The sequence below is a fragment of the Lygodium microphyllum genome, chromosome 4, assembly GCF_053477565.2.
Source record: "Lygodium microphyllum isolate KBCC chromosome 4, Lygodium_microphyllum_v1.1.10, whole genome shotgun sequence".
Taxonomy (NCBI): Eukaryota; Viridiplantae; Streptophyta; class Polypodiopsida; order Schizaeales; family Lygodiaceae; genus Lygodium; species Lygodium microphyllum.
The window spans coordinates 933,678-950,616 of NC_141138.1; the positions used below are offsets into that span (position 1 = coordinate 933,678).

The 16,939-nt window shown below is 37.2% G+C and overlaps 1 protein-coding gene across 4 annotated transcripts; it reads left to right on the forward strand.

Annotated features, from left to right (window-relative positions):
• The first annotated feature begins 10,573 nt into the window (after window positions 1–10,573).
• LOC148036723 (rop guanine nucleotide exchange factor 9-like) lies at window positions 10,574–14,720 on the forward strand. Of its 4 annotated transcripts, none has more exons than XM_087675603.1 (9): window positions 10,578–10,888; window positions 11,173–11,241; window positions 11,576–12,029; window positions 12,168–12,284; window positions 12,367–12,521; window positions 12,646–12,720; window positions 12,806–13,081; window positions 13,224–13,574; window positions 13,717–14,719. In XM_087675603.1, the coding sequence occupies exons 3-9, from the start codon at window positions 11,666–11,668 to the stop codon at window positions 14,149–14,151; spliced, it is 1,773 nt and encodes a 590-aa protein (XP_087531729.1). In that variant the 5' UTR covers window positions 10,578–10,888; window positions 11,173–11,241; window positions 11,576–11,665; the 3' UTR covers window positions 14,152–14,719. The 4 variants fall into 4 exon arrangements, with proteins under 4 accessions (XP_087531731.1, XP_087531729.1, XP_087531730.1 ...); XM_087675604.1 differs by having other exon boundaries at window positions 10,578–10,797; XM_087675605.1 differs by having other exon boundaries at window positions 10,574–11,241; window positions 12,809–13,081; window positions 13,717–14,720.
• Window positions 14,721–16,939: the final 2,219 nt, after the last annotated feature.

Below are 16,939 nucleotides of genomic sequence, written 5' to 3' on the forward strand. Positions count from 1 at the left end.
GCTCCCCCACTTCACGCTTAGGGCCCATCAAGGGCAGGACCTACCTAGGGAGGTAACATTCGCCTATGGTTAGACCTGTCACCCTAAGCTACTTGCACCGCACCTCCCTTTACACCAATGGGGTCCTCAAGAGTGGGACATCACCCAGGCTTGCATGCGATTAGACCCACCTCCCCATTCCACTAGCACGAGCACACTGCACTAACACAATAAGGTAGACACTCCCCTTAGGTAGAGCACCGCACCTTCTCCTTTAAGCACCCCAAAAGCACCAAACCACCAACTTCGGAGGCCCTCGTCAACCCATGACATCCAGTTAGCTACTCCGACAAACATCATTCTTAAGCTTCCACAAGCACCTGAGTTTACATGTGGCCCTCACCCTTCCACCACCCCAACACCGAAGTGCCATGGGACTGGCACCCATCTAGGAGGTGGGTAATATTAACCCCAAGTCGAGATGGCGAAAAAATGAAGGAAAAAGCAAAAGGAAGATGGAAAATAAGCAAAGACACGTAGGCGGCCTCTAAAGATGAACTGGGGCAAAAAGCACAACTTTAAATGAAAATGCACCTCAAAAAACTCGGAAAAATCTTGTAAAAGAGCGCCAGGCTCCCTCCTGTGCCAATTGTAAAATATTAGATGGGTGTAGGCTAGAGGCACAAGGCTAGAAGAGGGAAATGGAAAAAGGACCTTGCCACAATGGCCGGTCATGTAAAAAAGGGATGGGCGCCTATGGGATTTTAGGGCTTGTATATAAAGTTCAAAAAGTGAATGAAAGCTCATTCTTTTGGTGTGTGGCAATAAGAGTCTTCTTCTTCTTCTCTTCTTCTCATCTTCTTGCTTGTGTGTGCTCTTGAGAGAGGGAGTGTGAGAGTGTGAGGGAGTGAGTGTGTGAGAGTGAGGGATTAAGAGGGTGAAGCTCTTCACCATCTCCTCTTCTCTTCTTCTCTTCTCTTCTCTTCTCTCTTCTTGCGCACGCAGCTATGGAGGATGGAGCTTGGAGGTGGAGGAAGCTTGAGGATGCTTGAGCTTGCATCTAGGATCGTGGAGCTATTGGCATATGTGAGAGAGGAGGCAACTCATATCGGCATTAAGGTAAGCTCACTACACTCGTAGGATCGACGGCGCGTCGGCTAGGTGAGAGATAGCCATTAGAGCTCGCTTGAAACGCTTGAAACAATAAGCGGTCCGTGGGTCTTGGTGGTAGAGCGAAAGCTCCCACAACACCATGTGATCGGTCACGATAAGATTTACTATAGCAAGCATCACTTGAAGTGAGGTTCCAATCTATTTATCCCACATGCAGGACTCAAGTGGATCCTTCACTAACTCACATACATGTATTTCAAGTAAATTCACATGGCTTCCTAATAAGGTGAGAGATTAGAGTTATTGTCACAATGGATGTATTCATTTGAATATCCCTATGAATACATCCCTCATGATGCGAAACCCATCTCTTACTCTCTTGTCTTTGTTCACAACCCATGGACAAATTCAAAGTTCTCTATAATTATACCTACCTCACAAATTGTAATGAGCAAAGTCAAGGATGGATCTTTTAATGTACATAATGTTACAACAACCAATGAGTTGGACTTTTAATTGGATGGTTTTTTTCCTAGACAAAGAGTCTCATTGCTTATACACACTACACAACATTCTTTCCTAGAAAATCATTCTGTGCAACAATGCAGCAATCCCCATCCTTGCTAATAAAACCAACATTAAAAAAGTCCCAAAGTTTAAAAATATCAAAAATAGGTTTTCTTATATAATCAAAGTTAAAATATTATTATATGCATACCAACCTTACGAATTGCAACAAACAAAGTAAATGATTGATCTATCTCTCAATAATGAAAGTAATAAATAAATAGTATTATCACTTAGCCCCTGGTGCATTGAATGCTATAAGATGGACCCCTATAGTCCAAGGGTGCGCACTACACAATATCCTTCCCTAGAAAATCACTACTTGATAATCCATGAAGAACATACATATAGAAATTTGTAGTCCTTACATTAGAGTTCAAGAGATATGGCTCGATCCTGGTACCTATAGGGGGTGATAGTATAACACATATCTTAAAATTAATATAGAAGATAATAAAATAAACATAAATTTAAATCCACATATTGTTGATATCTTGCACTTCATGTCTTAAAATGCATATCTTAATCTTAAAATGATTATTCTAACATAATGTACATCCTCATATTTTAAAGTGTGTGGGCAGGGGTTCTCTATATAAATCCAACATTGAAAACTCCACTATTTCAAAAGCTAAGAGAGAGAGAGACATGCACACATACAAACACAATTTTTGCCTATAAAACCAAATTATTACACAAATTCAAATCAAAATACGAAAACTTTGCATCCTACATGAGACCCTGAGAGAGAGAGAGAGAGAGAGAGAGAGAGAGAGAGAGAGAGAGAGAATTGAATCTTCCACTCCATGTACTAAAATAAGTGAAGATAATAAAATAAACATAGATTTAAATTCCCATATTATTGACATCTTGGACTCCATGCCTTAAAATGATTATTCTAACATAATATAGATCCTCATATTTTAAAGTGTGTGGGCAGGTGTTCTCTATATAAGTCCAACATTGAAAACTCCACTATTTCAAAAGCCGAGACAGAAAAACACACACACACACACACACACACATACAAACACAATTTTTGCCTGTAAAACCAAATTATTACACAAACTCAAATAAAAATACGAAAACTTTGCATCCTACATGAGACTCTGAGAGAGAGAGAGAGAGAGATGCCAAGAGGCATATTCCACGGTGGATTCCGTAAGGTTTTGCGGTGGATTTTGTAAAATTATATTTATTGTCGGAGCTCATACATAAGGTGGATTCCTTGTGCGAAAAGTCGATGGGGATGCCTGTCCTTTTCGAGCGTCTTGTTAATTTAATGTGCAAGTGGGTGATTCCATAGCGGGTGATTCTGCAAAACACATAATTAAATTAATAGACGTTTATGAGTTTAGAGTATGCACTCATAATAAATTAAGGTTAGGATTGAGTTCTAACCAATTTATTTATTTTGTAGCTGAAGGCTGCTAAGTATTCACTTTTATCAGTTTAATTTTATTATTTTTTAACAATTGTGAATGCTTCAGTTGATGTGTAGAGCAGGCAACGGTGGCATTGGGAAGCACTGGGCGATAGCGTGTATACAAGTTATTTAGAAGAAATTATCATTTTTGATGGGCGTGCATCTTAGGCGTGGCGCCAATATTTATTTTGACGTGCTTATTTATTGAAGCACTTGACATTTATTTATTATTTTGTATGCACATAGACACACAATTTAAATATTTGTTATTGGACATTGTATTTGGGCACAGCCCGACTCTTTGGGTGCCCAATAGCTTTAATTCTTTAGTGGGACAAAAGCAAACACAAAAGCTAAAGCATGCTAATTGTAAACTGGGCTATTTTTTGAGCTTAGAGATGAATAATATATCAAATACATGCTTTGTGGAGTGCTCACATAAGGCATGGGGGGAGATTGTACCCAATTAGTCTTTTGCTGCATGTCGTGCAAGTCTTCTCTCTTGTTTTTTTTGTGCAAAAGTAGAGTTCTTTTGTTCTTGGGGACCTTCGGGTGCTCACTACGCGCACATACAACATCTGATATGTGCATTAGTGGTATCAGAGCGAAGCTGAGATCAAGGGCTTCCAATCGCTTACCATCTCGTGCGAAGGCGGAGCTTCTAGAATGATCAAGCTCTACAGTCAGTCTCATGGCAATCGGTCAATACCAGCGTGTTCCTAGCAGTGAAGAATCCCCTGCTACACACTTGGATCGCGAAGGACCGGCCTCTACAGACGGAGGACTAGCAGACAGTTTATTATTGTTGTTTAAGGAGATAAGCTTTAAAAATCTTATAAGAGCTTAAAGCTCTTAAAAATTTTGGTTTATTGCGGCGAGAGGACGTCGTGACAGGCGGCGACGTCAGCAAATGACCCTCCTTACATGTCGTTTTAAAAAAAAGACCTATAATTTCTACTAAGCTTGAAAAGCTTAGTCACAAAAGTCACCAATTAATCCTTCTATCATAAGTGTTCACACTACTTGAATTCCTAAACCAGTTTGAAGCTTCCAATTGCCTGCGTTCACACTGGTTAACTCTGAACTGGTTTCTACCCTCTCTGCAAGCCACTGTTCACCCTGCGCTGTGACAGAATTCAATTCCAGCAAACAATTTGCAACACGCAGTCTACATGCACGAATTATCTTCTTGGAAGATGACCGTGATATCAAATTTCGCATCCGCAAAGAAGAAATATTACAAAAAGCCATTTATAAAAAAAAGAGAAATAAGCCTTGTAAACCCAATTTTGAGCTACGCTCATCTCACTAACAAGATTTGAGTGTGTGAGGTCTTTTGGAATTTTGCAGGATGTCCAATCAAACCATGGAAGATTTTATGGCTGAAGGTGACCTAACCGAATCAACGATGGAGCGAAAATTGGATTTGATTATGATGTAGTTTCAAGAGGAACGAAGAGCATGTCAAACTTTGTAAGCTCAATTGGCCAATCTGCAATGATCTACCGCCGACCAAGATGGACCGCAATTTGAAGATCTTATACGATGTACGATCGATGCAACACTTGAAGCGCAATCTATTTGGAAAGAAACAAAGATAAGTAAAAGAAATTTCAAATTTCGTACTTTCAATGGGTCACGTGATGGAAAGATTGTACTTGCTTTTATAAATCAATTTGATTATTATTTCCATGAAGAACAGTATGCTAAGAAAGACAAAATTAAGTGTGTCACTAATCATCTAGTGGACAGAGCATCTCTATGGTGGATTGTTGTCAGCAAGAGCATTGATTGTCCTACTACTTGTGAGACTTTCCAAAAGAAATTTTTGCAAAATTTCCTTCCACCCCAATTCCACGAAAAAACAATTAGACAATGGGATCTTCTGCAACAGAGGGATCGTGAGCCTATTTCACAATATACCGAGTGTTTTTGGAATGCTTTATTGCAACTTCGAATGCTCGAAGATGTACCTAAGGCAACCCATAAATGCAAGTTTATGTCTGGCTTACTTGGATATTTTTATACGGAGATCAACATGTTCAAGCCAACGACTCTCGAAGATGCAATTTCCTTGGCCCATGACACTGAAGACAAAATTCGAGGATGAGAGAAGTGACCACAACAATTTCAAACTAATGGCAACTTTGGTTCAAAACAATTCAATTCAAATTTTCGAAGATTCAATCAAAACCGTTTCCTTCCATCTTCATTCCGTAAATCTTGGACACAACCACCTGCTTTACCATCAAACACAAATCCAAATCCTAAGCCATCTTTCCAGCCAAATCCAAACATTCCTAAACTTCCTGCTATTACCAATAATGTATCTAAAGCCAAACCCATAGTCTGTTACAAATGTCATCAACTTGGACATCTAGCGGCGAATTGTCAAACCAAAAAGCCAACTGTTCATATCAATTATTTAGGAGTGACAGAAGATGAAAAACATGAAGAAATGTTAAATTTCAAGGAAGACGATGCGATGTCGGTACTACTTCAGATACTTTACCAAGTATGCCAAATCCCCATTCTTTATTAACAATGAAATGTCTTATACATAGTAAAGAAAAGATTGTTTTACATGATGATGGGAGCACATACGACTTTATTTCTGCAAAATTGGTTAAACAATTGAATTTACATACTGTTTCTACACATTATCGTATCAAGGCTGTATTCTTAGGCACTAGATACAATGGAACACAAGAAGTGCATAAATTAGAAATTAAAATTGGTGATTATGTTGAACGTAGAAATTTCTTAGTTGTGCCTTTGCAATCTAGTGGCATTATCTTAGGAATGCCTTGGCGTCATCAGTACAATCCTAATATAGATTATTCCACGCATTCAATGAAGATTCATTCTAATGGGAAACAAATCACATTGCATGGTATGCGCACTTTCAATAATTTTCCATTGCTTAGTCATACATAGGCTAAACGTGCATTACGAAAAGGTAGCAAATCCTATTTAATATGGGTGAATGAAATCGAAGCTAAAGAAAATCAAATGTATCCTAAGCACACACAATTTCTTTCACAATTTTAAAATTGTTTTGCTGCTGACTTACCACCTGGCTTACCACCTATACGTCCCGAAGATCACAAAATAGACCTAATTCTTGGATCATAACCACCATGTAAAGCACCATATAGACATAACCAAATTGAACAGAAAGAAATTCAAGCCCAAGTTGAAGAATTATTAAACCGAGGACTCATTAGACCTAGTAGTTCTCCATTTGGTGCATCTGTCTTATTAGTGAAGAAGAAAAACAATACCTATCGCATGTGCATTGATTATCGTGCCCTAAATAAGATCACTGTTAAGAATAGATATCTGATTCCTAGGGTAGATGATCTTATAGACAAACTACAAGGATCTACAATATTTAGCAAGATAGATCTTAAATCTAGATACCATCAAGTAAGATTAGATACATCTGATATATTCAAAAGTGCATTTAGAACACAATTTGAACACTATGAATTCCTTGTTATGCCTTTTGGTTTAACTAATGCACCAGCCACATTCAGTTGTATGATGAATCGCATATTTTTGAAGCATCAGCATTGTGTCATTGTTTTCTTTGATGACATATTGGTTTTCAGTAAGAATGAGAACGAGCATTATGAACATTTATCTTTGGTTTTCAAATTATTGAAAGAGAATCAATTATATGCTAATCCGAAAAAGAGTGAATTTTTCCAAACACAAATTGAATATCTAGGACATATTGTTTCATCTGAAGGTATTAAAGTTGACCCTAAAAAGATAAAAGCAATTTTGAAGTGGCCAATACCTAAAAATGTGCACGAATTACGTTCTTTCTTAGGTCTTGCTAGCTTTTACAGAAAATTTATGAGAAATTTTTCATTGCTTGTATTACCTTTGAAAAAACTATTAAAGAAAGGCATTGTGTATCATTGGTCCGACAATCAACAAAAGTCCTTTGATTTACTAAAACATGCTTTAACTCATACTCCTGTATTGCAATTACCTGACTTTAATAGACCATTTTTCCGTAGTCATTGATGCTAGTGGATCTGGAATAGGAGTAGTCCTTATGCAAGATTCTCATCCCATAGCCTACTCTAGCTACAAACTTAAACCCTTTGAAGTTAAGTATTCTACCTATGATAAGGAATTGCTAGCTGTAGTACAAGCTTTACGTCAATGGAAACACTATTTAATGGGATCTAAATTCATGATCAAAATAGACCAACAAAGCATTAAACATCTCCTTAGTCAACCACAAATATCTGACCGACACATTAAATGGGCTGCTTTTATTCAAAACTTTTCATCCCATACAATATCAACCTGGAAAAGAGAATGTTGTTGCCAATGCTTTAAGTAAAAGACCGACTATTCATAATATTTCTGTGATATCTTTTGACTCTCTTCTCCCTATGAAAGATACCTACGACCAAGACCCTAGTTTTCAAGCCGATTGAAATAAATTAGTTGCAAATAATTGGATTCCCATTGATTCATTGTCTTACACTGATGGATTTAACTAATAACAATAAAAACTAATAGCTAACTATTAACTTAATTAACCATATTATCTTAGTCTTAATCTTAATCTCAATTCTTATTGTTAATAACTTTAATCAACCAATAAATAATAATTATCATTATCAATTAAATTATCTATTCTCAAACTAACAACCAACTAAATAACAAATACAACCTATAGCACTACTTTCTTATTTTGGCTCTTGGTTCAATTATCTCTCGAACTTCCATTGCAATAACTTAATAATAATAACAACAACAACAATAATAACAACAAACACAATATAATAATAATAAAATAATAATAACTCATCACAATGATAGCAATAATAACAATAATATGATAATAACTATACCAAAACTAACAAAAATAGATAGATATAATAATAATTATAGATAGTATATCTATCTATATTTATTATTCTATAGCTATCAATATCTGTATTTGTATATGTCTTTATCTATAATCTATAACTATAATAATAATAATAAATATATATAATATTATATAATGTAATATATAATATAATGTAATATATAATATATAATAAAAATAATAAAATAACAACAAATACAATATAATAATAATAACAATAAAAAACCAATATAATATAATGCAATATAATAATAATAACAATATAGTATAGTATAATATAATATAAAAAGTAACCATTAACTATTGATTAACATTAACATTAATATCATATCATATTATATCATCATATTATAATTATATTATATTTATAACTATTATTATTATATGTATCTATATTTATTATTCTATATCTATCAATACATGTATTTGTATCTATAACTACAACTATAATTATTATTATATAATTAAAATTTAATGTAATATATAACAATAATAACAATATAATATAATATAATATAATAATAATAATAATAATAATAATAGAATATAATATAATGATAAGCAACCATTAATTATTAATTAACATTAATATTAATACCATAACATTAACATTAATATTTATAGATGTTATTTTTATTATTTATATTTATACTATTACTATAACAACAATAATAATAATCATTATATCTATCTTCTATCTATATTTATTATAACTAACAATAACAATAATAAAAAATAAAAAATAAAAAATACAATATAATAATAATAACAAAACAATGATAATAATAACAATAAAAAACCAATATATTATAATACAACATAATAATAATCAAATAACACTAATATCTATATATATTCTATAATCTATATTTATGAATATCAATTATCAATATTTGTATTATATTATATTAGTATAATATAATGCAATAAAATAATAAAACTAATATAATATAATACAACATAACACTAACAACAATAATAACAATTACAAAATAATATATTATAGTATAATGTAATGTAATGTAATAAAATAATAATTATATAGTATAGATTAATCTATAATATATATATCTATAAAGTATACATTAGTAATTAGTAATAATTAATAATCTGTATATAATATATATATTAATATTAATGTACTAAACACACACACACACACGCACACACGCACACACACACACACACATTAATAATATGTATCTTATCTTATTCTTATAAACTATAAATATAAATATAATATAATAACTAATTCATTCATTCATCATTCATCATTCATAATAATAATATTACATTAACATAATTAATAGTAACAGTAATAGTAACATTAATTAACACAAACATTACAATAACAATAACATTAACCTTAGCATTAACATTAACATTAGCATTGAAAATAACAACAATAACATTAATGTTAACACTAACATTAATATTAATGTTACCATTAACATTAACATTAATATCTACATTAACTTCAAATATTAATGAGAGAGAGAGAGAGAGAGAGAGAGAGAGAGAGAGAGAGAGAGAGAGAGAGAGAGAGAGAGAGAGAGAGAGAGAGAGAGAGAGAGAGAGAGAGAGAGAGAGAGCGCTGCACCTTAGTCAGCGCGCTCCTTCTCTAAGCGGAAACCTGTGTGCCCCAAGCTTCCACGAGTGCTCCTTCTCCAAGCGGAAACTTGCATGCCCCAAGCTTTCGCGAGCGTGCACCTTGCTCCAAGGTTCCACTTGCATGTCCCAAGCTCCCCCCGATCAAAAATGAGATCAAAAGTCAAAAATGAGATGAAAAATGATCTTATCTAATCATGAGAGAGAGAGGACGTGGGGCATTAAAGCCACCTCAGCCCTCGTCAACCATGCATGCAATTCGAATTCAAAATGGAGGTTTGGGAAGAACAATAGGCTCGGGGGAAAAATGGAGGTTCGAGAGATAACCAAACCTCCAGCCAAAATAAGAAAGAATAGATTACACGTTTGGACCCCATATTTTCTCTCAACCATGTCCAAAGTTGCCCCACTGTGTAGAGGAATTAGGAGCATACACAAACACAACCAAAACTTTCATCACTGTGTAGCTACATAACTTTCATCACCACTTTTGAAGCAAATACTTGGATTTGATACCTCTTGGCCGACAAAAATAGTTCCTCTTTTTCCTTTGCAACAAAGATCCACAAAAAGCTTATATCCTTCTATATTGATCAATGCCACTTCTTCTTATTCCCCCAACTTGAATCCTCAGTGGACAATCAGTACTCAGCACATGTGAATTTCTTTTCATTCCATCATTGGCAAGAACACTGGCTCTCAAGTTGGATGAAGAAGAGGTTTACTACTCATCACTTGTGATGGGGGCAATGTAGGAAGCCATGCGAACGAGCTCATGTGCGGTGAGAGGTGTGGCAAAGGGAGGAAGAGGTGCATGTGAAGCGCTCTTAAAGGCTTTGCAATTTGGGATGGACGTGTAATTGGCAGGTTTGTGTGTCCCCAGCATTACAGGGTGTGATCATCCACCCATCCGTCCATCTTCCCCCCAATTTCTCTCAAATCAGCGGTGAGACCGTTGAGATTTGCTTCTCACAGCCAGCAATATACTTTTTGTAGCATTACCCCCCACGCCAGACTAGCACAAACGCAAAACCCAAATGAAGGAAAGTAGAGAACCATACTGAGACTCTTTCTGCCGGGCATGGAAAGTGAAAGGAAGAATCACGCCATGAGAGCGATAGAAGAGACATGACGACGCTGATGGCGATGGAGATGGCGATAGACGAGACACGGGACATGATGACGATGCTGGCGATGGTGGAAGGTGGTACCGCTGTCTCTGCACCACCTCGGACTCCTCGCTTCCCCATTGATTGACTCTCTCTCTATCTCTCTCTCTCTCTCCACTATTGCAGGTTGATTCCTCTCTCCGTCTGTGTCACTATCACCCCAACCGCAGCATCATCCTGTCACGTTCTTTCTGCGCCTTCATTCATAGCGTTGAATTCTCTCTCTCTCTCTCTCTCTCTCTCTCTCTCTCTCTCTCTCTCTCACACCGACCCCGCCGTGTCACGGACCACCCTGTTGCATTGAAGCCTGGGCTCCGCTCTCATATTTCGACATTGCAATACCAAATTTCTTATAACACAGTCCGACCAGACGTGATTCCTCTTTCCTTTGCATGGATATCTTGAAGCAGAGGCGAAGGAAGAAGAAGAAGAAGAAGCCGGAAGCCTTTCAATCCACAAACAAGGAAGAGCTTCGCCAGGTATTAACAAGGCACATTGAGCCATAACCAGATAGGTATTATGATTTTGACTCAAAACAGATAAGAGGTGACATGTCTATGAGAGATCTTGGATATATGGCTTCTGATTCAAAAATGGTCTACATGTTTTCTCTTGCTGTCATTGTTTAGATGAATGTATTATTTAGAGCCTCTAAAAGTCAAGGCTTGCACTTCTTGAGCATAACGGTTTGAGGCCTTCCGTCTGCAGAACAAAGCGTTGTTCCATAATTTGGTCATGCATTCAAACATTACTTGGCTTTCTGCTCGATTTGGGGGAAAATCGCTCACAGAACATCTCTTAATTAAATTGCAGGACTTCTGCTTTTAATTGGTCAGAATCATGCAAGTACGACACTTTTCAGATTGAGCTTCTATTGTCAGGGTTCTTCTCACAGCATTCATCATGTTAAAAGGCTTCAGAAGCCGATCGATGTCCAAGGTTGAGAAAACCACAGGCAATGTCTTACCTGATGAGGTTGTGGAGCAGCAGAGTGCTGATGGGACAGGTTCCTCTACTAGCTTCGAACGCTTCTGTGCCGACATATTTGGTGAAGGATCTGCAGTTGGAAGCCCCCGTGATGCCTTTTGGGATGCAGACGATTCCAGTACCAGCACATCTGTGGAATCATCACCTTTGGGGTGGCCACGGGGCTCAAAGGAGAGGTCTCGGCTCGGGAGATTGCATTCATTGCCAAGAATAATCAATACCCGGGAAACATCTGTGTGGGATGAGCAGAGAGAAAGGGTCGATAGCGACCTGATGTCCGGTGAGAGCCTATTGCATCCTGGCATTGTCTCTTGATTGCTACTTGTGCTTGAACTTGTCTCAGATGCTCCAAAATAGTAGAAATAATTCCGCCAAGTATTTTCTGATGATGTGTCTTCTCCTTCAATTTCTTCTGTAGAAGTGGATATGATGAAAGAACGGTTTGCAAAGCTCTTGTTGGGAGAGGATCTGTCTGGGGGAGGAAAAGGGGTTTCTTCTGCCCTTGCAATCTCGAATGCCATCACCAATCTCTTTGGTAATTCCTGCTTGCATTACATGAATTTGTGAAATGTCTGAACATGCCACCAAATTGACACTCCAGTGTGTCTCTCTCCTAGCTGCTGTTTTTGGAGAGCTAGGAAGGCTGGAGCCTTTGGCTCAGGATCGGAAGAAAGTTTGGTGCCGAGAAATGGGATGGCTTTTGTCGGTTAGCGATTATATTGTTGAATTTGTGCCTTCAGCACAGACAATGGCAGATGGCAGCAAAATGGAGGTAAGCGTCTATGCCATAGAGATGTAAAAGGTGGTATCTTGGTTTTATATATATCTCTTTCTTGGACGTCTGCAAGTCATGATCATAAGACTTCTGTCTGATCTATTTCTTTGGCCTATTGCAGGTCATGGTCACAAGACAACGGTCTGATCTGGGTGATAATCTTCCAGCATTGCGCCAGCTTGAAACACTGTTGCTTGTAATGTTCTCCACTTGTATCTTGATGTGTGCTTGTGAATGGCAGGGAAAACCAGCTTCTCATTATTAGCTGTTTTTCTTTGAAGGAGGCTCTTGACAGTTTCCATCATACTGAGTTTTGGTACATGGACCGAACGGCAGCTGTGGCAGAGGACGGTGGCAATCTCAACCAGAGGCAGGAAGAAAAATGGTGGCTTCCAACTCCAAGAGTGCCAACAGAAGGGCTCTCAGCTGATGCTAGGAAACAACTGCAACACCAAAGGGACACTGTCAACCAAGTATTGAAGGCCGCATCAGCAACCAATGCTCACATGCTATCAGTAATGGAAGTTCCTGCTATGTATTGGGAAGCACTTCCAAAGGTTTCTTTTCGTCCTACAATAAGCAAGCTATTCATGTCATAAGTTTATGCCAAGAGAGAGTACTAAGTAATGGGGCCCTTATATTGTTTTTGGACCATACACATCCTGAAGTTCAACTAACCATATACACATTGCTGTGCAGAATGCTAGGTCAAGCTTAGGGGACACTCTTTATCGCTCTATTACCTCTGAGCATTTTTCTCCTGATGCTCTTATAGCTTCAATAGATCGTTCTCGTGAGCATAGCTTATTGGAGCTTGTCAATCGTGTGGAAGCAGCAACATACATATGGCGGAGAAAGCTTCAGTCCAAACATTCGCAACTGCCAACAAGAGATGGCAGGGGTGGTCCGAAAGTCTCTTGGGGTGGCTCAGGAGAATTGGAGAGAAGAGAGGTGCTTGAAAAAGCTCAGAGTCTATTGCTGCTTTTGAAGCAAAAGTTTCCGGGCTTGCCTCAGTCAATTCTAGACACAAGCAAGATCCAATTCAACAAGGTGCTGGGTTCATTTTTGCATTCTAGATCATCTGGCTATAACTATAGTGTGCACTTGCCCATTTTGGAGGAGATATCGCATTTGTTTTCTTTGTTCTGATCTAGGGCTTTTTATCTGAAAAGGTGTGTTTTTGGTGCTCCAGGATGTGGGTCATGCAATTTTAGAAAGTTTTTCGAGGGTACTTGAGACATTGGCTTACAATATCTTGTCGCGGGTTGATGATGTCCTACATGTAGATGATTCTGCCAAAAGCAAGTTTGCAACACTGACAAGGAATCCTTCTAGCAACAGAGATTCTGCTTCTAATTTGTTACTGTCAGGGGTTATCAATGGAGCTCAAATGCACTTGTCAAAATCTACTAGCATGCATGGCCCAAGTGCTGCACCCCCTCCACAATTGTTGCAGAGCAAGACCACCCTTTCTGATTTTATTGGCTGGAATGCAAAGGAAGATGTTGCAGACACCAATCCAGAGGTTGAACATCTTGCAAAGGCATCTCATAGGGTTGGATCGAATAAAAATTGGTCATACTCGGGCAACCTCAACACCATGAGGAGTCCGCCAAGCAGAGATTAATGGAATTTCTGAATTAACAATATCAGTTACAGTCAGATAGCATGGAAATAGATTCATTTAAAACTCTCTGATGGTGGCTGCTGCCAGGACTAACTTTATGGAATGCTCATCCCTTGTCTTGCAAGCTGCAAAGCTATCAACTGTTGTATGTCAGAATAGAGTCGCTTCAGTCTGTCCAGGAGCAGCAGAGGAGCTTCTAACAGTTTGTGAGGTGCTTGAGTTATGAGCAACATAGGCATTTACCAGGTTCCCATAATCATTGTGTATATAAAATGATTGATGTTACCTAAATGTTGGGCTCACATGAAGTGGATTCAACCTAATTTCAATAACAGACCCGGATGAGTGTCAGCTTGATGCTGGAATGCTAGGGCTTGGCCTGGTGCGAAGCATATTTGGGCTTTGTCAAATATATTTGGTGGATTTCAGTGCCATGACACATGTAAATGTGAAGACATCTGGTCATTTTGTATGGATACAGATTCTGAGAGGTTTTTTATTCTCCTTTGAGGCAGATGAGTTTTAATTTAAGGCTCAGGGTGTTAGTGCATTCAGAAAGTGATGTGGGAACTGCAATAGTGCATTTGTTTGCATTTAAGGTTGAAAGTTGCAAGTTACTGTGTTTAGATAGCAATGTGAGTAGTGCAATAGTGCAGTTGATTGAGCTATAAATTGAATCTTGAAAACATTTCTTTTGGAATTGAAATGTGCCAATCCCATGCAAATGTTGAACTTGCTAATGCAAATTTGCTTTATTTTTCAACTGTGATTGATTTCTCATGTAAGGGGATGATCGCGCCCCACATTTGTGAATGCCATCCCTTTTGTGGCGGTATTACCTATCTCATAGAGATACATACAAAATACCGATGGACATTGTGGATTTGGGTGGGAGAGGTTGGCCTCATTTTATAGTGGTGATGTTGAGAACTATTCAGAATCAAGATAAGGGAGAGCCATGAGAGAAATGAAAGATTTGACAAATGCACACACTTAGCCATCATTAACCATGATGCCATTAAATGTGCTCTAAACATAATCCTTGTAGCTCAATGTGGCTTGAAGGGCCATATCTAACGTATCTCTATTTTCCTATAATTCTTATAATTCAATGTGGCCCTTGAAGGGCCATCTCTAAATTATCTCCTTTCTTCCTATGATTGGTCAACGAACCCTTGTACTCAATCCCAAGCGACCCCATTCAAGGGTAGGTTGTGTTGAGTTAATTATGTTGCATAGTATTTTTTCCCTTTACATAATGCCCCCATGTTGGGAGTCATGGTTTGCCATTCTCCCACTATCGAAATATTGCACTGCATCAATACACATACATCCATACCTACATGCCAAGGGCATATAAACACCAATCAAGTATGAGCTCTAATGTATGAGGTCTCTTAAAGGTTGTAGTATTGTGAAGATTTTTATGTTGAATCTTGATGTTTTGACATTGTCATTACATCTAGAGCTTGTCAAAATCCCAAAAATGACTCTTGAAGCTCTCAATTTCGACTCTTGATGAGTGAGATACAACCCATGTATATTTTTACTTTTTTATCGTTTTGCGTGTGACCTTGTTACTTTTGTGCTCAAAATAGTTGTATGCATCTCAATCGTGTCATTCTAAACATGTCCATCTTTTGATATCCCATTCATCTACTCTGTATCTAAAATAGAATCGGGATCGAGCTTAGTGATATGTATGATACATTCACAAGGATTCAACATAGCAATATGTATTATATATATCACAAGCATTCAACATAAGGTTGATTATTATATATTGTTGTAGTTTTAGTAATTATATTTGTATGAGAGATTTTATTTTATCGTCTAAAACAAGTAAGAAGATCCATATTCAACTTTTGGGCTTTTACTTTTTCTAGCTTGAATACTTTCTTTTGCCTAATAATTTCTAAAGCTTGTCTAATTATTGTTGAAACCTAACTTATTAAAAGTAATTGTCTTGCTCTAATGCCATAATACAAACGTTAGCATAATAATTTTGCACATAAGCTTATAAATAAATCCCTTGCTTTCTTGAAGAGCTTCTATTGCTTAGCCATGACAAACTTGTAAGCCTCCAACTACACTATGTGCTAGCTTTCACTATATAACACTGCATCTAGGTCAATGGATAACTTTATCAAAGTTTTTTCCCATAGCCTTTGTGTTTCACTCTCTACCTTGCCCACAACTCTTATCATGCTATTAGAAATTGTTTCCTATAACCCAGCATAAGCAACCTTCCATTGGACTTGTGCCTATTGATGCTCTAGTGTGTGTGTTTCATGCAATCTTGTCTTAGCTTTCAACTGGTTCAACTCAAGAGAAGTCTCCATTTATTTTTAGTTTATATCTAAGACTCTTGCAAATTTTGCCTATGTCTTCATCCTTGACTCTTTAAGTGTCTCATCTTTTGTTCAAATCTCAAAATCCTTGTTTTGCAACTTTGAGTTTTTTTTCTTGAGCTAAGACAGAAGGTTTGTCACTTGCTCTTTTGATGTAGCCATAAACTTCCTATAAGCTCCTTGAGTTTCATCCAAACTTTTTTAGATGTCATGTGTTGCTACTATGGCTTCAACCTTATCTCTTCTAAGCTCCTTGCATAGTCATTCCAAAGCTTGCACCCTACAATCTTAACTTGTTGTTATGGCTTCCTTTGCCTTAGTGAGCTCATAGAAATGATAATGTGTAGTATTGGTGGTAGTGCAAATGGAGGCCAAAATGAACTTGAATGAAAAATCTAAAAATATCAACTTATATAGTACACCTACAGTATTTGTTG

Coding starts and splice junctions, on each gene's coding strand:
- LOC148036723 (XM_087675602.1), top strand. CDS start 11,666: ATGTTAAAAGGCTTCAGAAGCCGATCGATGTCCAAGGTTGAGAAAACC. Junction 12,030..12,167: donor CGATAGCGACCTGATGTCCG/GTGAGAGCCTAT, acceptor TTTCTTCTGTAG/AAGTGGATATGATGAAAGAA. Junction 13,082..13,223: donor ATTGGGAAGCACTTCCAAAG/GTTTCTTTTCGT, acceptor ATTGCTGTGCAG/AATGCTAGGTCAAGCTTAGG.